Source organism: Plectropomus leopardus, chromosome 11 (genome assembly GCF_008729295.1).
Source record: "Plectropomus leopardus isolate mb chromosome 11, YSFRI_Pleo_2.0, whole genome shotgun sequence".
NCBI classification, from domain to species: Eukaryota; Metazoa; Chordata; class Actinopteri; order Perciformes; family Serranidae; genus Plectropomus; species Plectropomus leopardus.
This window is the reverse complement of record NC_056473.1, coordinates 27139304-27160304: the sequence shown is the minus strand read 5'-3', so window position 1 is coordinate 27160304 and position 21001 is coordinate 27139304. Positions and strand designations below refer to the sequence as shown.

The following is a 21001-nucleotide window of genomic DNA, read 5'->3' as shown; positions in this document are numbered from 1 at the left end:
GAACCCTGCTCAAACTCTAAAACTCTGTACGAGAAAAAAGGAGGAACAGTCGAATACTCGTATTGAACAAATAAAATTCAACATAATTCTGAGTTGCACACAGCTCTACAAATTCTGTGTACATTATTAAAGCCCTGAGACATACACAAACACCCACACACACATTAAATTGTGTTAACGCATGTTTCCCCCTTTTCCCAGATCCCAGTATTCCCCCCTGGGAGTACAATCATGTATAACCCATTTCCCCTCATGATCTGGCCTGTAAAGATTAAATATGTAGCCGTATCATCAAACATTTAACGCTCACGCTGCTACAAATCAGATTCCTAATCGTGTGTGGACTTTGGGGATGGGGACTCACGTGCATGTCTTGATCCTAAGTTGATGTGAGTGTGCTGTTTGCACGCTAGAGTAATTCATAAAAGTTGTGCAGACTTGCTGGCAGATGGGCATGCCTGCTTACCAGAGTGTTAATTGTTAAATCAGTGTCAGGGAAACAATGTTTTCTTATCCACTTAACAGTGTCGGTGGGTATGTGTGCGTCTATCTGTGTCTATTTCTGTGCATGGCGTAGGCTGGGAAGCCTCCTCGGCACTGGGTAAAGTGGGCTAAGTTTACTGGGGCAGAAAATGCTGGAGCGTGACTCAATCCAGCGCCTTCATACAACCAGCCTCGAAAAATATGCCTCTGTCGCATTCTGTCTGCTCAGTGCCTCTCAGACGCACACTCACTCTGTGGTGAGAGGCCTGTATGTAGGACAGGGAAGACAGAAGCAAAGGTCGAGTTTGAAAAGGTTGAAAGTTTGTGTTGAATGGATGCCTTTTGATCCACCTGCATATCAGGTATTCTATTCATTTTCTACTCAAATATTTCAAAGGAGGTTTGCCCTGGTTAGTCTGAGTATGAATGGGTCTGACTGAAACCCAAGGTGACTTTCACTGCAGCAAGAATGACATAAGATAGTAGAGTGCACCTGCCTCTCTCTTCCCTTACAGGCCTGTCTAGAAACCCCCCCCCCCCACACACACACACATCCATACACACACGCCTACACTTAGAGAGACACACAAATAGAGAGCCATTCACTGTAATATGGAATGACAGATTTGGGGTGCGGAGTGACACAGCAAAATTCAGATTACTAACAGTGCTGCAGAGAGTGACTGAGCAGAATCCCTTTCATCTGCACTTGCTGTCCTTCGTCACTCGAGGCTGACAAAAAAAGCCATAAATGGAGACAAAAAAGCAGGAGACATAACAACTGACAGCAAAAAGATAAAAATACTGAAAGACAAAAACCCACTTACATTAAATAAAGATATGGTAATAATAATAATGTTTAAAGGCATAGAAAGATGCAACAGCAGGATAATAAACTCACAGTTTGACATACAGCCAGAACAAGAAAATGACAGGAGAAGAGAGACAAATGCCAAATGTCTGGTAGTTGGTTCAGGCATGACAGGTGGAGCTCTAGATGAGGAGTTAGGCAGACTAATGTTGGCAAATAAAACCTGCTGTAGTGCTCTCAGTTTTAACAACAAGTCATCGTGATGGTGGGTCAGTGACCTTCCACATCAGCATATGATGTTTTAGGTATCCATCTGAGTTCGGACTGAGAACGGGTTTAGTAACCGCGCAATATAAGGAGCGTGAATGCACTTACAAGGTTGGCAGGGCAGGAGGTGGATGGGTCCAACAAACAACCAACTTTCATGCAGGAGTCTGGAGTTTGTGTCGTGTGTGTGTGTGTGTGTGTGTTTCTACACCTTTACATGTGCTTCTTTTGCCTCAGTCTAACCATCCATAACATTGGTGCCTAATCCCAACCATCGTCAACATGGGGACTGTGCCATGTCATCCCACCACACGAGCATTTGTTGATATCAGTCATCCCGGAACAACATAGGTTACCTAAAACGCTATAGGTTGACATGGAAGGTCACTGACCGAACGTCACTATGTGACGACTTCGGAGTGAGAACGTGTTAATTTGAAAGCTACAGTGAAGACACAGACATTACATTAAACTAGATGACCTAAGGCACGTATTGGTAAGAGCCATGTCATAATATCAGTCAATACTAATGACAGGAAGGGGTCGTAATAATGCTCCAAAGTTGCACTATAGGGCGGCATTAATAATGAGAGGGGAAAGGGTGGTGCAAAACAGGTGAGGCACTTCAGATAATGTTTTAAACACTGGGGAAGGGGTTTATGATTTTTTATTTGGCTTAGGGGAGGGACAGTTAACTTTAGAAGATTGTATTTTTTATTCAAAACTCACAACTGGTTTTTAATACCTCTACTCTGGTAAATAAGGTACAGTTCCTTACCATTTTTCAAGACTTTGTATTTAATATCTCCATGCGGTATTGTTTGATTTGATTGATTTTTTCCTATATTCATTCATTAGCAAACTTTGCCAGAATTCCTAATGGCTGGCCTGCATACAGCGAGTCAATAAACCGAGCCGATAAGGTGCAATGTGATGCAGACTTGCAGACTTAAACACCTACTCCTGCAGTGTGTAAGTGTGGCAGTAAATCCTTTAGACAGTTAGCTGCAAACAGGTGCTTAAGAGGCTTTATCAACATGTCTGGAATTGATACTATTTTTGAATGTGTGACTGTGTGCGCAGACCTCAAACCACTTGGAAGACTGCCTGCAGTTTGATTAGCACATATCCCTGTTTTCCAAGCCAGGTGGACATCACCATCAATGAGGCTCACACACAGACACACACTGTGCACTCTTTGCTCAAAATTAGAATTAAAGACCAAAACTGTCCGTGGAGCTTTTATGATCAGTCAGAATCAAAGAGGCTTGTTAAGGCCCATTTTGAGATGCACTGCCTGAGCTGCTGCAGCCGCCACCAGTCTGGTGTTCTCGCTGCTTACTGGATTACTGGGACAGTCAAGTTGCACGCGGAAACTGGTGGTGGAGACAGATGGGAAAACTACTCAGACTTAAATTGCTTCAGTGCGATTCTTCTTAAGGTACTGTAAGATGGATTTTTAGCTATCACTAGTAGTTGATGTAGGGTAATTATTTGTTGAATCTGCTACCATTTCATTATGCTTTTATACATACTGTTATTGTTTATTTATGTGTGCATGTTAATGTTCATGAGGCAGTGTTCACAGGAGATTCTTGTGAATCTTTATATGCAAATAAATCTGTACAGAAACGGTAGCTTGGCTGTTTAAACCCCCTCTTTTGTGTAAATCACACAGTAACATGTTTGTGTATTTGCATTTGTAAGCACGTGTGAGTGCTCCGCGTATATATGTGCGATGGAGTATAATGTGCTGTTTGCTTCTGTGTATTATGCAAAGAGGTGAGGTGATATGCAGCTTTGTCTGTGATGACTGTTGTAAATATAATATGACACCAATGATTTATTCCTCTACCATCACTTACCATCATTAACACACACACACACACACACACACACACACACACACACACACAGGATTATACATAGAAATCTGGGTTTTAACCCTAACCGCGCCAGTGGGTCTCACTGGGACGTGCTGCCCAGTGTTGCCTCTCTGTTGGGGGCTAAGCTCCTCACTAATGACGGATGCTGGCTCTAGAGAGGCTACCTGCCGCTCTCGACACTCTTCGCTGTACTCAGACTCCACGTACCACCTGCTTCACAAGTCTTAGTGGCCGTATACTGTCCATCTTCACCATGCTGGAGGGTATTTATAATGCATGAGCGGCATGCAGATGAGAATTAGAGGGATATTTCTGAGTTATTAATGGTGGGATGTTGCATATTCACAGCAGGCAGCATTAGGAGCGACTTTAGGAAGACTGGGGGGCCTCCTGAGAGCAACAAAAGACTGATGGATCTGTGCACTCTATCTTTAACACCCAGTGATGTGTGTCATGGTGTGAGTGCATGTGTGTTTGTGTGTGCACAGAACCACGGCTGTGCGATAGACTCGGTCACACCCCGCTGCTCCTAACCACGGAGGCTATGTGAGGACTGATGGGTTGCTGATCTAGACGACCCCACACCCAAGAGAGGTCAGAGGGCAAAGGTCATTGCCGCTCTGGGTCTGTAGGGTTTAGGAGGAGGGCAGGAGGTGGACAGAAGGGAGAGATAAGATTGAGAGGGATGTCTCTGAGATACAGTGGGGCTGAGGGAGAGAGAGATGAAGCAAGAAGAGAGAAGAGACAAAGAGCAGGTGGATAAAGGTTAAATGTGGGACATGGGACAAGAGGAGTGAAGGGGTTTGATATGGAGAAAAGGAGGAGGTGTGAACATCAGGTACCTACCTACCTTATGATCAGTGGGTCCCTGTAAGGAAAATTTGTTGTTCTGTCACAACGGAGCTTGTGTTTTTAATGTGTGTCAGTCAAAATGATTTTAAAAAATCAGCAACTAATGTCGCCTTGTTCACACTACTAAACATACATGTAAACAACTACCAAGACGCCTAGGGATCCAATCACACAAACCACTTGCTGGGGTGGTCTGCGACGCAACTGGCTACCTGTTAGAGTCTCTGACCGAAAGCTTGGATTTAAAAAGTTTTTGCAAATATTTAGTGTGCAGATGCTTTTTCTCTGTTTTAATTTGATACTCCATAGCACCACCGCCTCAGCTAAATTTGTAAAGCAGGTGAGCAGTGTTTTTTCTCCATTTTTGCTTTCTTAAAAGGAATCAGGCCTGTTTGTTCATGTTTAAAAGGGTTAACACGTGCTGTGTCTTTGTAGCGTTTTTATGTCACCGATCGTGAAGCAATAATAGTTTTTCAGTAATTGCACTTTATTCTTGCAATGTGTTCTGACCCCACATTTTGTTTAAATTTTGTGAAATAAAACTGGATATGCCTTTATTTATCTAATGTATGGTCCTTGACAAGGAGAAATGTGGACCCGTGGCTGGGCCAGTTGGGAACCACTGTATTATTGTGTTCATTAATATCCTGTTTGTTGGTACAGCCCAGCTAAACTCACTTTCCCCTTTAGCCCCCACTGTCTGACTCTTTCTCACTGTTTCTTTCTTTGTGTAAGTCTGGTTGACAGAGAGAGGGGGGGGGGGGGTACATTCCACCAGCGTTAACCAGAAAAACGAAAACAACCCCTCTCCATGGAGCGTCCCAACAACATCCTTCGTCCCTCTTCTTCCCTTCTTTTCTTCCACTTTCCTTCCTCTCTCACTGAATCATTTCCCCTCCACTATGCACCCTTATCTTCCCTTCCACCCCTCTCCTCCCCAATCGGCCCTCTACCCCACATGCCCTGTCCTCTGGAACCCCCACCCGCTCCTTCCCATCGCTGTTACATAAGCCTCCAGTCATAGATCCAGGCCATATCACTGTTGTTTTCCCCCCTGTGTGTCTATTGGAGCCTCAGCATCCAGGGCCAGCCCGTAATGAGGCCCCTACAAAGGCCCATTGATGAGAGGCCCAGTGTGAGAGAGGAGGAAAACGAAAACAACCCCTCTCCATGGAGCGTCCCAACAACATCCTTCGTCCCTCTTCTTCCCTTCTTTTCTTCCACTTTCCTTCCTCTCTCACTGAATCATTTCCCCTCCACTATGCACCCTTATCTTCCCTTCCACCCCTCTCCTCCCCAATCGGCCCTCTACCCCACATGCCCTGTCCTCTGGAACCCCCACCCGCTCCTTCCCATCGCTGTTACATAAGCCTCCAGTCATAGATCCAGGCCATATCACTGTTGTTTTCCCCCCTGTGTGTCTATTGGAGCCTCAGCATCCAGGGCCAGCCCGTAATGAGGCCCCTACAAAGGCCCATTGATGAGAGGCCCAGTGTGAGAGAGGATGACCCCAGCCAAGAGCACCCAGAACTGGGCATCAGCTGCCCCAGGCTCTCCTTCCACACAAAGACGTCCACTGTGGACAGAGACCTGAAAGGGCAAAGAGAAAAACAGGGAGAGAGAAAGTGGAGAAAAAGAGGGAGGAGATGTTCTGTTCATAAAACTTAGAGAATGTGAGATAGAAAGATATTAAAAAAAAAAAAAATGAAACGGGATGTATGACATCATGGTATCACATGGGAGTTGCTTCTCTGGCTATTAGCCTATGCTCTGTGCTCTTCTGTGCATCCTAAGAACAGTGAGACCCACCCTCTGCCCTCCCTCTGCCAGGGAGTTGTCAGAGTCGTTATCTCACCCATGGATCATAACTCAGATCTGAGGACCGGACCACAAGGCTCTAGTCTGTCACAAATCCTCACCAGCAGCCATAGGTTGCTCAAAGGAGCGATCAAAACTCTTTGAGGGTGCTCTTTTTGGAAACATTTAGAGCACTAACCGGAATCCAGACAGTTTTCGGAGCCAAGTTTGGTGAAGATAGATGTGTTTGTCTATCAGATTTGGACTACGACGGGTTGCTTTGGAAGCTGTCATAGATGGAGAATGAGAAGAGAATGTGAAGCTGCCATGGTCCGATCACTTGGAGAATTGGGATGTTATGTGACTGACTTGGCTTAACTACCTCATTGAAGTCACCTGTCAGTATCCCATGATTGCTCCTAATAACAGTGAGAAAGTTAGAAGGCTGTAGAGACAGAGTTGGGGGTTTTGGTCTTTTGTTGAAAATCTTTATTTTTGGTGGTGTTTTTTTGGATCAGCTAAAGGATGACTCTGGCAGCGCGACTCGAAGACTTAGAGGTGACCCTGGAGCACATGCTTATGGATGTCTTTGTAAGTTTTCACCATCTTATTTTGAGTAATCATAGTAGTTGTCTTATCCATCAAAAGTGCACTGCATTTGTCTTTTGTCACCATTCCTCTCTCTTCTTCCTCGGGTGACCTCTCTGGTGCATAATTGCTTTTGGAGACCAGAGGCCAACATATGTTCATGTCTCTTTCCAGATGCTCTCTCATTAATTAGCACAAAAAACGCTCTGATTAAACGTCAAACTCGCTCCACAGGGAGATTTAAGGAATAAATTGGCCGACCAGGAATGTAACCTGGCTTGCATGACCTAAACATGACTCAACACAGGGTTTGCCCACTTACCTAAGACTTTGGGAATGTTAACTCAGCATGTGAGGAGCTTTCATCCAACCAACTCCAAAGTATTAAATTGAATACCGGGCTTATTTGTGCTTTCTGTGGTCTGCACCCTTCATATTTATCTGCATGTAGCCATAAATCTTTTGATTAGGAAGGAATGAAATCTCCAAGTGGAGGAAGTGAGGATTGAGAATGAGGAAATGGGGGATGAAAAAGGAATGAGAACGAGAAGGAAAGTCTGATGGATGTGATTGTCAGGTTTCTATTGCCCGTGACGCTTGGTTAGAGGTAGATTACTCAGGCCCCTGGGGTTTGCAGAGCATTCGGGCTGTGGGAATGAAAAACTGCTTTACATTGCATCCTTCACACACACAATCATGCTCTCACACACATTTAGATACAATAACATGCAGTCACACATGCAGTCTACCTCGGCAGACACACGCACATTGTAAATACGAGACATCACAATCCCTGGTTGCTTTGATCTGCCGGCTGCTGTAATGAGTTTGGTCGTTAAGCTGCTGTTTCCCTTTAACATTGTTTACAGGCACAAGCATCTGTCAGAGGAAACAGTAATCTGTCCTTTCCTGGTGTGTACCCTGCTTCCACTATCAGCTCTCACTCCACTGCTGCAGGGGCTGCGATGTCACTGACATATGCGGATATAGAATCCATCGACCCATTTTTGAGATTTGGTCATTTTCATATATCCAATAGCTGATTTATGACTGCGGCAATAAAGATTAGTGTTTATGGCCAGAACAGGATTTGGATTATTCATGCACTGCATGCAGGATGGAAAAATGGGAGTTAGGAAAATGTTTCCTTCCTCTACATTTTCCCTCAGAATCTAAATTAGATTGCTTATTTATTTATTTATTTCTCTAATTGCAGGAAGAGGCTGGAAAACAGAGGGTTATCTGTCCACTTTGCATACTTAAATGAGAAATATTCAAATTGCCTGCACCCTTTCCAGGCTGCTTGCTTACTGAGTCTGCATATGGCAATGCACACGTACAACCAACACACACACACAAATGTTAAGACATGCAGACATGAGCTAAGACGAGGCCTATTTCAGTGAACCATCAAATGAAGGCAGGGTGAATTAAATAGTTTTATTGGAAGGCTTACCAGCAGCAGACGTGTGTCATGGATCAGGCATCTTATATTACTGAAAAGATTTTGTCCTGTTTAGGTTTCAAAACAGGAAACTAAGAGTAATATTTTGTATATATTGAACTTTAGTGTGGGAGTATGCATTTAAACATTTCTGTGTGTGTGATTTAACCCAGCAGTGAGCAGAGATTGGGGTCGTTAGAGGAATATTAAGGGTCATTAGAATAATGAGAGTACTTCTCCATCCTCCAGTAGAGAAGAACCTCCAGAGCCCTATCTATGATGCTCATTGGCTTGACGCAGCAGCTGAGTGCACAGCTATTTTCATTAGCACAGCAGCCCGTATGAATGATTCAGGAAAGCCAAGAGGAGACGAGGGAGCAAACTTCCTTTACAACCTCTTTTACTACAAGAAAAGGAGGTCACTATTTTGTTGCCTTGAATGCTCGCAGGAACCATGGAGTCGAAGCGAGAGTCATTTGTACAATTGTTGATTTTTCAGGTCAACACTTTTATCTCTTCTGCTTTTGAGACCGCTATCATAGATTTAAAGCGCTTGTCTGCACACGACATGGTTACAAAGTCGTGCCTACCAGCTAAAAATTCAGAAATATAATAAGAAAATCCAACAATGCTGTTAAAATCTGCTCATATTTTCAAGAAACACTGCACTGCCATTGTCACCAAGGCCCACGAACACACACACAAACACTAAGTGAAGTGTTTTACAGCCGTTTCCCACCAGTGCAATGCAAAAATACATAAAATAAGCAATTTTTTTTTTTCAACTATGCACACTGGGTCTGGTGCAAACTTTGCGGTGTTCCATTTTCATCAGGCAAAATAATATCATGTCCACTTCACACAAAAATACCCTCTCCAGACAGAGAATGTCATCCCAAAAACAAACGCCATAGTCTCATTTATCCAAAAAATACACTCTCCCTACAGATACAGAGATTCATCATGGCCTGTCACTGTAGCACTCAGTTACTTACCAGCTGCACCATTCGGCTAATCCAAACATTACACCTACGATCTGACGAACAATCACCGGTCCATGAAGCAACGTGAGTAGCTTGTTAGGGGGTTACACCCTCTTTGCCATCGTAATATCACTACTGCATGGAACGGCGCGTAATGTCAGCCAGTGAAAGATTGTTTGGTCAAGGCCTACAGACTAGCACTCTGTTGTCAGATGATGATATTCTGCGTAATAATAAGCCATGTGCTTCTGTTTGTTTAAGAATGTGACCTATATGTAATGTTTCATTTTCAACATATAATCCTATAAAGTGCATACCTTACATTACATTACATTAGCATCTTCATCTAATCCCAGTTTAAACAGAAACCAAACCTATTAATCATTCCCCTTTTTAGCAGTGAGCAAGTTTTGACCTGGAGGTATGACATGAGTTAGAGCAAAGGGTTTAATTGGTCAAACGTATATCTCTGCAGGCAGAACTGACGACCTTCCAAATATTCTTTCCCCCTGCATTTATGTTATGCAGGGATATGCAAGCAAGAACCTACAAAATCATTTTTAATGAATTTTAATGCGATTTATTCGAACAGAAATATGTGCTTGGTTTGAAACAGCTTTAAGATGAGAAATTAATTTTAGAGAAATAATGACAATCCTCTGTGTAACTACACAGCTTGATTTTCATGACATTTGTGGTCTCGTTCACATAGCGACGGACACGGCAACACTGCCGCATACACAGTGACAAGACCCTTTGGCATTAATAAGATAGTGGTATTATCTGTATCTAGTGATTGGATTTTTTTCTGACTGCTGTAAAATGTCAGTTCATGGCGTCATATCAGGTCTTGCCAAAATTGCTGTGTATTGTGTAGCTGCTGTGAGCTGCGAGTAGGGGTACAGATAGAGAGAGAGAGAGAGAGAGAGAGATGGCAGCTTCTCTTTCAGAGGCTGCCTCACGGTCTCACACAAAGGCTGACAGTCACGTCAGGAAATGAAGCAGTGTGATTAAAAATGCATTCGATCCTGTGTAGTTTAATTGAATCTCCTCCTCTTGCACCCCGCAACCGTCTCCAACGCCCCCCCATACACTCCTCTCCCCCAACATCCTCATCCCCTCTATGATGCAGGCCTGGAGGCAGAGCAAAACATCCCCTTTCTCACTCATCTTCCTCTCAGATCCCGCATTTTCTCCTCCATCCCCCTCGCCTGCTCTGTCAGAGGACGATCTCAGCTGGATGGGATTGTTTCCATCACAGCTGTGCTCTTTTCAGCGCTGTCTGCTCTCTTTCCAGCAGCAATAAAGCACTAGTTCATATCTGTAGGAGAGCCGGTCTGCCACAAAGGGCCTGCGGTCTGTGAAAGCATTCAATCTGCCAGGAGCACAAACACTGTGACGCACTGATACCGAGAGCATGTACTGTCTCCACATTGAGAATTGTATCACAATATTGCACATTATATGTGTCTTTGTGCACGAACGTAACCTATTCTGCAACGCACGATTTTCTTTTGTCTGTGCTTCTGTAGATGAGTTGTTTCAGATAGAGGCTGTTGACTGGATGTATTATGTGTGACCATTTTGTTATGTAATGGGTGTGTCCTCTGGCCAGTGACTTAATTGTTCAATTATAGAAAGCTGACCTCTTCCTTCTTGCTCCCTCCCTCACTCTCTAGCTCTGTCTGTCTCTTTCTTCTACATCTCTCTCTCTCTCTCTTTCTTGCTTTGCCTCTCTCCACAAAACTGTTGTCTTCCTGTCCACATTAATCAGATCCCATAGTTTTATAGATCGGCATGAGACAGGAGTCACAGTGTCAAGGCTTGACTTTGGAAGAATCTCAAAACCGTTTTTCTGCAACCTTACCCTGTTTTTTTACTTCTATTAATGATTTCTTTGTGTGGCATTTTTTAACACCACACAGTACAAAGGCAGGCAGAGAAACAGGGAAGAGGGGTGGGGTGGTGGTTATATTCCCCGGCCAGAATCAAAGCGGGGATGTTGTGGTTGTGTGGTAAAGCTGTGGTATACCCAGCTGTCTGACTTTTTTCATGCCATGTCTAGTTTATTCTATATTTTATTGTCAACAAACACAAAAAAAGACCAAAACCACCACTGGTTATTCTGTCTTTTAATACTTACTGACTTCCCTACCCCGTCAGTGGCGTTCAGTCATTCCTACTGAAGAAGCAAACCTTAAAAAACAGAATCAGAACCCAAAGAATTCAAAACCCTGAAACCTCATCGATAGTCATCGACGCTGGCGTTTAAGCAAGTACATTCAGCGAGTGATGCTGGACATTCCTGATGTTATGCTTTGGTTGTTGTCTTCTCATGTGGGCTATAAGCAGCCTTTTGCAGTTGTGAGGACGTTAAGTTTTACACCATCAATTGATCAAAGAAATCACCAAATAAAAAGGAGCAGTGCCTTATTATCAGGTGGTGCCCTATAGGCTGATGTTAGCAGCTCATGCTCCTGCCAGTCTGTACTGATAGTAGAGAAGCAGTAAAGACTGCAGCAACTTTGCTGCTGAACTTTATGTAAATATTGGGCATCATATGTCATCAAATGTAAAGCTGCTTACCTTCTGATAAGATTTTGTTGTGCTTGTTATGAAGATAGATGAGATTGTAATACATTAGCCGCACTTACACTACAGCCGGGATAGGAGGCAGTAACAGTGCTGTAGCGAGCTCTGTGTAAAGCTGGAAAGATGTGATCATGAGCGGCATGGGTGTGACGTTTTGACGACTTGTGTCTGCGATCCACCACGGGAGAAAAAGCAGCTGTTAGCAATTACCGGCTAATACAAAGAAGGAATAACAGTGGCCATAAATGTCCATAAACTGGGAAAACAATGAGATTTGGGAACTACTAACCCTCCGATCAGAGAACAAGATCAGCTGCCTTATAACAGAGATGGTAAATGATTGTGATTGACACGTTATGTCACACCCACCATGACTCTTTTGATTGTGCGATGCTGTGATGCAGTGTATAACAACCATTTGCGTGCAGGGGTGGTATGAAGAAGGGGCCTCAATTTGTCCGATCTTTGTGTAAAAGTGGCAATTAAAATGACATTTCACTAAGATAACACAATGCGTATCATAATTTTAAATCTTTAATATTGAGCAAAAACATTTTTGGGTTTCTCTTGCTGATTTTACAGCCATCTTGCAGATGATTTCTCAACGTTTAGTTTGAAGTGTGCCGGGCCATGTAGTCCCTAACACTGCCCAACTCCTGTAAGCCAACGAGATTCAGAAAACCGTAGAAGTGAGCGCACAAAACAGAGGGGTAAGGGCTAAATGGTAAGGGCAAGGGGTATATTGGGATTGGCTGTTGGTAACACAGTTTGTGTTATTTTATAAAGTTCTTGGAAAACTTTAGTTTCCTCCATAATGAGTGAAATTTGAATAATATAGTCAGATTTAGCAATCAGATGTGTCTCATTTGCCTCATTAGCCTTTACTCTGACTGCAGAATCACCAAAATAAATAGAAAAAAAAGTCCATTATCATAAACTTGATCCAATTTCTTTTATGTGCACATCCATAAACTAATCAGCTATTATCGTTCAGCCCTCAGTTCCTGTCGTATGCATGGCCCAGAGTCTGATGTTGTTGCCCGGCATGCAGAGGCTTTCCAGTAGACTTGGGTGAATAATTCAGCAGCCTGGTATGCTATTCACTGGGGCAAATTGCACACCCAGCACCCCATTCAAGTCTGCCGCTTCCCTCATAATAGACTACTGATTGGCCCATTGGAATGATATATTCTAATTCCATTAAGGCATGAATGACTGTATAATGACAGTGTATGAGTGTGAATGTAGACTGCACCCAGACAAAGCTACAGTTTTTTTTTTCTCAAGGCAATGTCTACGCACCTCGTCAAGGTTATAAACAGAGCGCATTCAAAGATGGAGTCGATTTTTCAGTCTGACTACATTCCTTTGCTGCCACTGATTGAAATTTTAATCATATTTAAAGACACACAAGCAGATATGCGGCATGTACACACACACACACACACACACACAGTCACCTCACAGCGGGTTGAGCAGATGTTGTGCTGTTTGTCCAGGACAGCCTGTTCCCGTGTTACACCAAATCTCTCCGATACATAAATACGTCCCAGTTTTCACAATGAGTCACACAAATGTCCCCGTTTCCTAAAAAAAAACCCAGCCTTTCTGTTACCTCTCTGAGCATGTAAAAGTGTTTCCCAGGCCCTTCGTACACAGACACTGCTGAGACGATGATAATTGAAGTGGATGCTCCCCTGTGGAGAAGTCATTATAATTGGTTCTGGCCTGATGAAGGGTGGGAGGCCCCGCTTTCTGCTCATCTCACTCTCATGAGACAGAGAAAGACAACACTAGCATACACTTAGAAGCGCAGACAGAAGCACACGGTGAGGAATGAATTGCTATCAGGGTGGCATTGTTTAGCCATGTAACCGTTTATCTGTGTTTTCTGAGCGGTGGCGCTGTAACTCAACGCCGGGTAATTTGTGGAGTCTTGGAACATAAACATTCAACCCCCTCCCTCACCGCCTGGGATGGGAGTCCAGCTACAGGGCATTTCCATAAACACACCCACACACACACACAAACACACAAGCACACAAAAAACAGTGAGGAGCAGGACCATTGGGATGAGTCAGACAGCCGTGGGCAGAGACTGGCTGGGTTATCAGGGTAAATTAATGCGTAACAATGCCAGGAGACTACAATTGAGAGCCATTGCTTCTTATTATCACAACAAGGAACAAAGCCGACAAACACACAGTCGAAATAAAACGCAGACAGTCCAGACGCTTTGTTTGCACCCCTCTTATTAGCAACTCTCATAACCAGGTAGTCATCTCTTTTATTTCTTTTCTTTGTCTCTCTTTTGTTATTTTTTTGTAGCTATATTAATAGCTGTTAGTTCATTTTGGGGACAGCTGGTGTGAACTGATGCAGCGGCACGTCCGAGTGTCCCAACTTTTTCCTTATTTTTATATTTTTGGGCCTTATTATGTTTTTACTACCGAGTGTAAATCCCATTTGCCTTCATTTTGCGTGCTTGTTGACTGAAATGGGTCATTGTGCATCGAGCCTGAGGCATCAAGAATAGTAACATGTTAGTTTTTTTTTTCTTCCTCCTGTCAAGACGAGGGCTTATCACCTCATCGTATTTGAGGCAGCAGAATTTTAAAAATCTTTAAAAAAAATAAAATTAAAAAAAAAACTCTGGAGGAGAACAAACGAACACAAACCACACTTAAATTGTTCAATTAAGGTAGCGTATTGTCATCTCCCTGTCAAGGTGTCATACGAGCTCCCCATGAAAGCAGCGAGTTTTTTAGTCTCCTGAATCAGCAGTGGCAGTTAATCTCTGTCATCGCGATCCGAATTAGCATCAAATGCACACATCACACACTGAGTAACAAAGAGAAATGTCTTCTGGTTCCCCTTTCAATTCCTCCAGTATGTGTCATCCGCAAGACCTGGGTGTCTGCAAACTAAGGTTATAAATAGCCCTCTGATATTTCTCATGTAGGCCACAGTCACTCACACACTGATGTGGGCCAGGGTATTGAATAAATAATGCTTACTGGGGATTACCACTGCGGATGATTTTCTCCTGTACGCTTGTGGCGCGGCTTTAGCACAACTTATGTGTGTGTTTCTCTGTGTGTGTGTCTATGTGTGACATATACAGTATCATGTCACTAAAGCCGTTAGGGGTCGTCACTTGAAGAAGTGATATGGAGGATGGAAAAGGCTTGTTTGGTTGCTCATTTTGACTGATGGCTTTAATCTGATTTTATGTGACCCAGCACTGAATCACCTCATAACTGTGATAACTAAGCTGATTCATACTGGTTATAATCCAGTGCTGGTTTACAAAAGCCCGTGCAAGATGTTTGCTCTTATATGCCTGCATCTACTCTACATGTATGTGTGCATAACAAACATCTGTGTATGCCTGCATATGCATGTGTGTGTTGATCCACTTAAGTTAATCAGCTGACAGTTCAATATTGATGTGCAGAGGCAAACAGAGCTCAGCAGTGAGTGATGATGAGAATATGACGGTAAGTCACTAGGTGCAGCTGTAACTCATGAGTCCAATAGCTTTAATGGACATGTAAAGACCTCCGTGGTGGAAACATGGGACTGACTCAGCTCTCTGTGGCTGCAGTGATAAAAGATCTCTGCTGGACCCTCGCAGCTAAAAATTCAGGCCAATTTCCACACTTTTATGCACGTGGAAGATGAACCAAGTGATAGGATGATCAATATCTGCATGCATGAGCACTGTGCAACTGCAAGTGTGTGTATGTGTTCCCCCTTTGTGTCCTTGTCCAGACAGTGCAGGGAGAGAAAGCTGGATGTGGGATTTTGAAGATAATCTCCCTACCAGATGGCAAAACATCCCATATTCCTTTTGAGGTTCCCCACGTGATCCCCTGTAAGGGCTGCGTGTGTGTGGATGGTGGGGGAATATATGTTCACAATTATTGTTGGATCACGTGACACGAGCGCGTATGCTAATAACAGCCGCAACGTCACATTAATCCAGTGACCTGGTTAAGCCCCCAACTGAAGGAAGTGAGTGTGGGAGGGAGGGGGGAGCTGCCTGCCGGAGTCGGAGAAGAGAGAGGAGAGACAAAGCGCGCTCCCTCTCCCCCTCACACACTCTCACACACTCATTCACCTCCCGAGCGGCAGAGTGGAGCGTAGCTGAGCGGAGCAGAATGGGAAGTGTTTCAACACAGAGGGAAATAGAAGCAAAGAGAGGCACATAGGATCAGTGTGGGGCTGCTAAACCCACACACTCCAACATCACACACTTTTTTACTCATACACACCCACGCGCCAAGATCGCGTGAACCCCGACTGCCAGGCTGGACGGGACAGCGAGGACACCCACCTCCCACACTCGCACCCATGCTCACACACCCACAGAGACACACACTCTGGAGCGTACTATGGTGGTCCAGGGAGCAGTGACGCCCGGGAGAACCCGCCGGCTGATGCTTAAGCTGCCGGTGGGGACTCTACGGAGGAACAGTGGAGAGAGGGTAAGCTTCCCAAGATTCCTCTTCCACACTTTCTACTCTGACTTTGTCTCTCCTCTCATCTCTGTGATCGTGTCTTGTCGTGCTGTTATGTGTGTTAGTGGGATTTAAAAGGGTTCTTGGCTAATCCAGGAGACGGTATTAGATTTGAATTGGCAAGTCAAGAGCAAAGCTTTTAATCTCCACGGTGGACAATACTTCTGTGTGTTTCTCGACCTGTCAGTCTGAGTCTGTCAGTCTCTCCAGAGCTCAGTCTGTCTCTGTCACTGCTAATGTATTCCACTGCAGTCCTCTGTTTTCAAGGTTACAGGGAAGTCTCACTGTGGGAGAGCTGTCTCTGAGTGCAGCTTGTTTGCCCGTCACTGTCAACACAATTGAACTGACTCGAGGCATGAGTTAGCTTCCTTTTATCAAGCACAGCCACACGTAGCCTCGCCTTCAGCGTGATTTAAAGTCCTGGATCCCGTCCTGCCGGGGCTCTTCACACACACTGGGATTCAGTTTGTCTAGCAGCCATCAGAAGCTCCACTGTTTATGTGTTTGTGTAAATCTGGTGGGTGTGGGCTGACGGCAGAAGATAATAGTTTCCAGCTAAGCTTAAGACGTGGAATGTGTTTTGTAAAGTTACCCTTTATGTCCGTTGTAAAGACAGGCTGTAACCTGCCAAGTGATTCACCTGTGTTGCGCTTCCACAAAGTTGTTTACCCCACGAGAAAGCTGTGTGTGCGGATAAAGAAAGTACAGCGGTGCTCAGGTTTGCAGCTGTGAGTGTTCATTGCATTCGTTCGGTGATACACGTCAGCACTCTTTCATGTTCTAAATACAGCAGTATAAAGTGATTCAGATTTAAGTAGAGAGTGTGCATGCAGGTGATGAGCGAGTTGGGTTTACTGCTCATCCAAACTGCTTTCCCAAAACTCATGCAGTGCTTATAGGATCATGCTGAATTGAATTCCATCTCCAGCTTGAAAATCCTCCCACTTGTGATGTGACTTAGTTTCATTAACGCAAATGAATGTGACTTCTGAGAATCGCTGCTCTCTTTGTAGTTCTCTCTTTGATTGAGCGTGTACTCAGAGGATACAGTAATGCACACAAGCACACCCATGCTATCATAAATTACACAGTATGGCCTCTATATATTGGATGCAAACAGCTTTCTCTTTAATAAACGGGGACATACATATTCCCACAGTGTTTCCACACAAAAATAACCTGCTATGACCTTCACATCTTTTCAGGCACAGAAACTCTAGCAACACTTGTAGTGTTTTGAACAAAATTATTTAAAGACCTTTAAATGGTGAAGGTCATTTGATAAAGTACTAAATACTACAAGTGTTGCTGGAGTTTCTTTGCTTTGTATTCACCTTCCTTCTCTGTGCATCTTGAAAGTGGGTGAAGTTGCTCCAAAAACCCTCACCCTGCCTAACATTTTCTCACACAGAAGTCAATTTGCACTGAAATAACTTGAGAGGCCTCGGACAATATAAGTTGTTCTGAAGCTTTCAGGTGTCATTATCCAAAGACTTCAGGTTTTGTGTCATTAATTCTGCAATGGCTGGAAAACCGATTAATTGTGATCTAAGTGGCTGGCTGTCATTATACTGCTTGATTGGAAGAAACTGAATAATCACTGTCCTTTTCAGAGAAGTAATTGCAACTGGTTGATTGGCTGATGTCTGTGCATGCACACACACAGTCACAGAAATCACCTTAATTAATGGAGAAAAGCAGATTTTCTCACACAGGAACGGAAGGTCTCTCCCCGTCTCTCTCCTGATTGCATTCCCTTTCTCTGCCTCCCATTCTTTCTGCAGCCAGCTGTGTGCAGGCAGACTTAAGGGGGATTACTTGTTGTGATTTACATACACTCACTCGCGTTATTGTACTGTTGTGCTGGGAAAAAAATGACTGAATAGATGGATGTGCGTCAGCTTGCTGTGTGAGGAAAGGAATGTATCAGATTAAAATTAAAAAAAAAAAAAAAACGGGCAGAAAAGCGTTCAATAAATCGACAAAGATGCTTTTTAAAAGAGAGTTTAAATCATCAGACTGTCTTGACAGATTCCTCTCCTCGGTGCTGGCAGGTGAACAAAGCTCACTGATCGACCATTTTTTACCCTGGAGGCTCAATAAAGGTTGACAGTCTGTTTGGTTATGACTTTACCTTCCCATATCATCACTAAGCCACTGAAATACTTTCACTTCTATACACGGGTGCAGTTTTGTCCTGCTCTGACTTGTCATGTTAGATAACTCATTGCATTATCATCCGATCTCCCCCTTATGCAACGGCGTGAGCTGCATAAAGGAGTAGCAGAACACCGAAAAAATATTGACAAAATCTGCATGTATAAGCAGCTGACTGGGCAGCAGAGTGGAATGTTGTTGTAGAAATATTTATTACTGCAAGCTCAGATCCAGCTAAAAGCATTTTGCACACTCGGAAAAGCTTACTTTTTTAAACCCTGCAGCATTTCCCCAGCGAACATGCAGAGGTCTGTGGGTGCAAACCGCCACTGGCTTAACACTTCTCCAAACCAATTAGCATTAGTTAACTTGTTTGAAGCATGTTTTTAAAATGCATGTTCCAGATTGCAAAGTGAAAAAGATGGACCACCTTCTCATCTGTGCCCCGTCACTCATCTAATGCAGATGAATCGCCTCACGTCTGCGTCAGTAGTTTCTGATGGATGTGAGTTTCCATCACAGTTAATTGAGTAATATCTACAGGGGGAACATAGACCATTTTTGTTCACGGTCAACAGCTATGACACATCTGAACAAAACATGCCTCGTTAACTCCAGAACAGGAGGAGAGGAGGCAAACTTGATTACTCCCCTTTTTCTTGATGAATCACTTTCTTTTCTATACCTCATTCTGTCCTACTCCTCGTTACCGTGACTCAGAATCCTGCCTTCACATCTAGACTTGTCATGCTGCTTTCCCACTCATTCCCACTTACTCTGGCTCTTGCGCACATTTTATTGCAACAGTTTTGAGAAAGTAAAAGTGGCAACGCTTGAAAAAAGTGTATCAGCATGGACAAAATGGGACATAAGGACTTAAGATCACCCCAGCAAGACACAGGGTGTTTACAGTATAATAATATGATGATAAATTGCACAGTTGGTGTTGACAATTTAAAACAGCTTCTTTTAGGGGATGTTTACTATTTAGATTACCTCAGTGAGCACCCTGAATTAGGATTATCCTCCGTCTTTGTTATCCTGCTATCATGTTAAGCTGCTCAGCTCTTTTCTGTGAAATGAAGAACAAAAACAACAAACAAACAAAGGGAGGACAGGGTGCGTGAAAGAGCGAGACGTGTGTGTGTGTGTGTGTGTGTGTGTGTGTGTGTGTGTGTGTGTGTGCGTGTGTGTGTGTGTGTGTGTGTGTGTGTTAATGTGTGTGTTTTGTGTAGGGTATCCAAACAGACGAAAAACATCTCAGATTTGAGGAGGTGGAATCGCTCTCCAAGGAAACATGTTGTTGTCAGGGGCACCGCAGGGGAGCGAGGGTTTAAGGGTGGGAGGGGTGGATCACTGTCAGAGAAGTTCACACACACACACACACACACACATAGAGACTTAGACACATACTCATGTTCAAAACACACACTCATGAGCTGAATAGGAATGCAAACACACAATAGCAAGACTGTAATTTACACACTACAGGCCTGAAGCAGCCAGGCAAGTAGTGAGGCAGGAATACTAATCAATCTTTGTTACCTTTACAAACCTCGTCTGCACCAATCACTGAGAAGGTCAGATCTGGACTCTGTCATTCTGGGGGTCAGGTTGATACTCTGCTTGTTTCTCATTAGGGTGATCTGATTGTCTCGACATTAGAGTCAGCATTCATTTAAAAGCAGCTGCAAAGTTGATGTGGACACCAAAGAAGCATTCAAAATGAGCTCCTGTCGGCACACATCAGCTCTGAGCTTTGAGTTTTTGCCCCCACAGCTCTGCTCGGCCTCGCTACAGTATTGATTCCCAGGGATCTCAACCTGCCCCCAGGACTGTAGGTGAGAGAGCTGTGGTCAGCCAGTCCAATTAAAGAGACAAAGAAAATGGGAAAGAGGGGAAGAAAGAGGTGAGAGTAGTGGGAGCTAAAGGCTCCTGAAGGCCCCTTTTGCACCACACCCTGTTCAGCATGAAAGGGGACCCCCCTTTTCTCCCCAAGGCAGCTCCAGAAGGAAGAATGTTTTTTGAGCAAGGGAGGAAAAGGGGGGAGCACATGGGAGACTCCCACCCTCCTCTCTCTACCCTGTCCCTGCTATGATTCTTTTATTCTCCGTCCAAAATCAACCCGCAGACCTACAGACACACGGCGCAGCTGCGTACAAGCTCAAAGTAAATCTGAACAGAGCGTGATCAAACAATGAAGAGATGATCGCCTATTGACTGTGAGTGAAGGCTGAAGGCAGTGAGCTGCTGATAATGTGTTTTCTCTATGGAGACAGTTTGCTATGTTGAGAGTGGACTCCTCTGTCCTCTGCTGAAACATCCCCAGTGGATGGATCTCTGTATGTGTGTGTGTGTGTGTATGTGTGTGTGTGTGTGTGTGTGTGTGTGTGTGTGTGCGGTTGTTCTCGTCCTCTGCCGCATCCATGCAGAGCTCAGAATGATTTCTTCATTATCTCTGCTTCCCTTTTCTCAGAAACCACTGCGTGGAAACCTTTTATGTAAGAGAGAGACTGAGCAGAGAAAAAGAAAAAAGACAAGTGTGGGTTGATGGGAAGACAGTCATCTGTTGGATTCCCACTTTCCCCCAAAACAGGATGTGGAGACCCCAAAATGTT

At 44.0% G+C, this 21001-nt stretch overlaps 1 protein-coding gene across 2 annotated transcripts in view; it reads left to right on the top strand.

Annotated features, from left to right (window-relative positions):
- The first annotated feature begins 15799 nt into the window (after window positions 1–15799).
- The window catches only part of frmd4a (FERM domain containing 4A), a 77038-nt gene continuing 71836 nt past the window's right edge, over window positions 15800–21001 (top strand). For both annotated transcript variants that reach the window (XM_042495575.1, XM_042495574.1), the window contains exon 1: window positions 15800–16193. In XM_042495575.1, coding sequence (XP_042351509.1) covers window positions 16101–16193 — 93 coding nt within the window. In that variant the 5' untranslated portion in view covers window positions 15800–16100. The remainder of the gene's footprint in view (window positions 16194–21001) is intronic.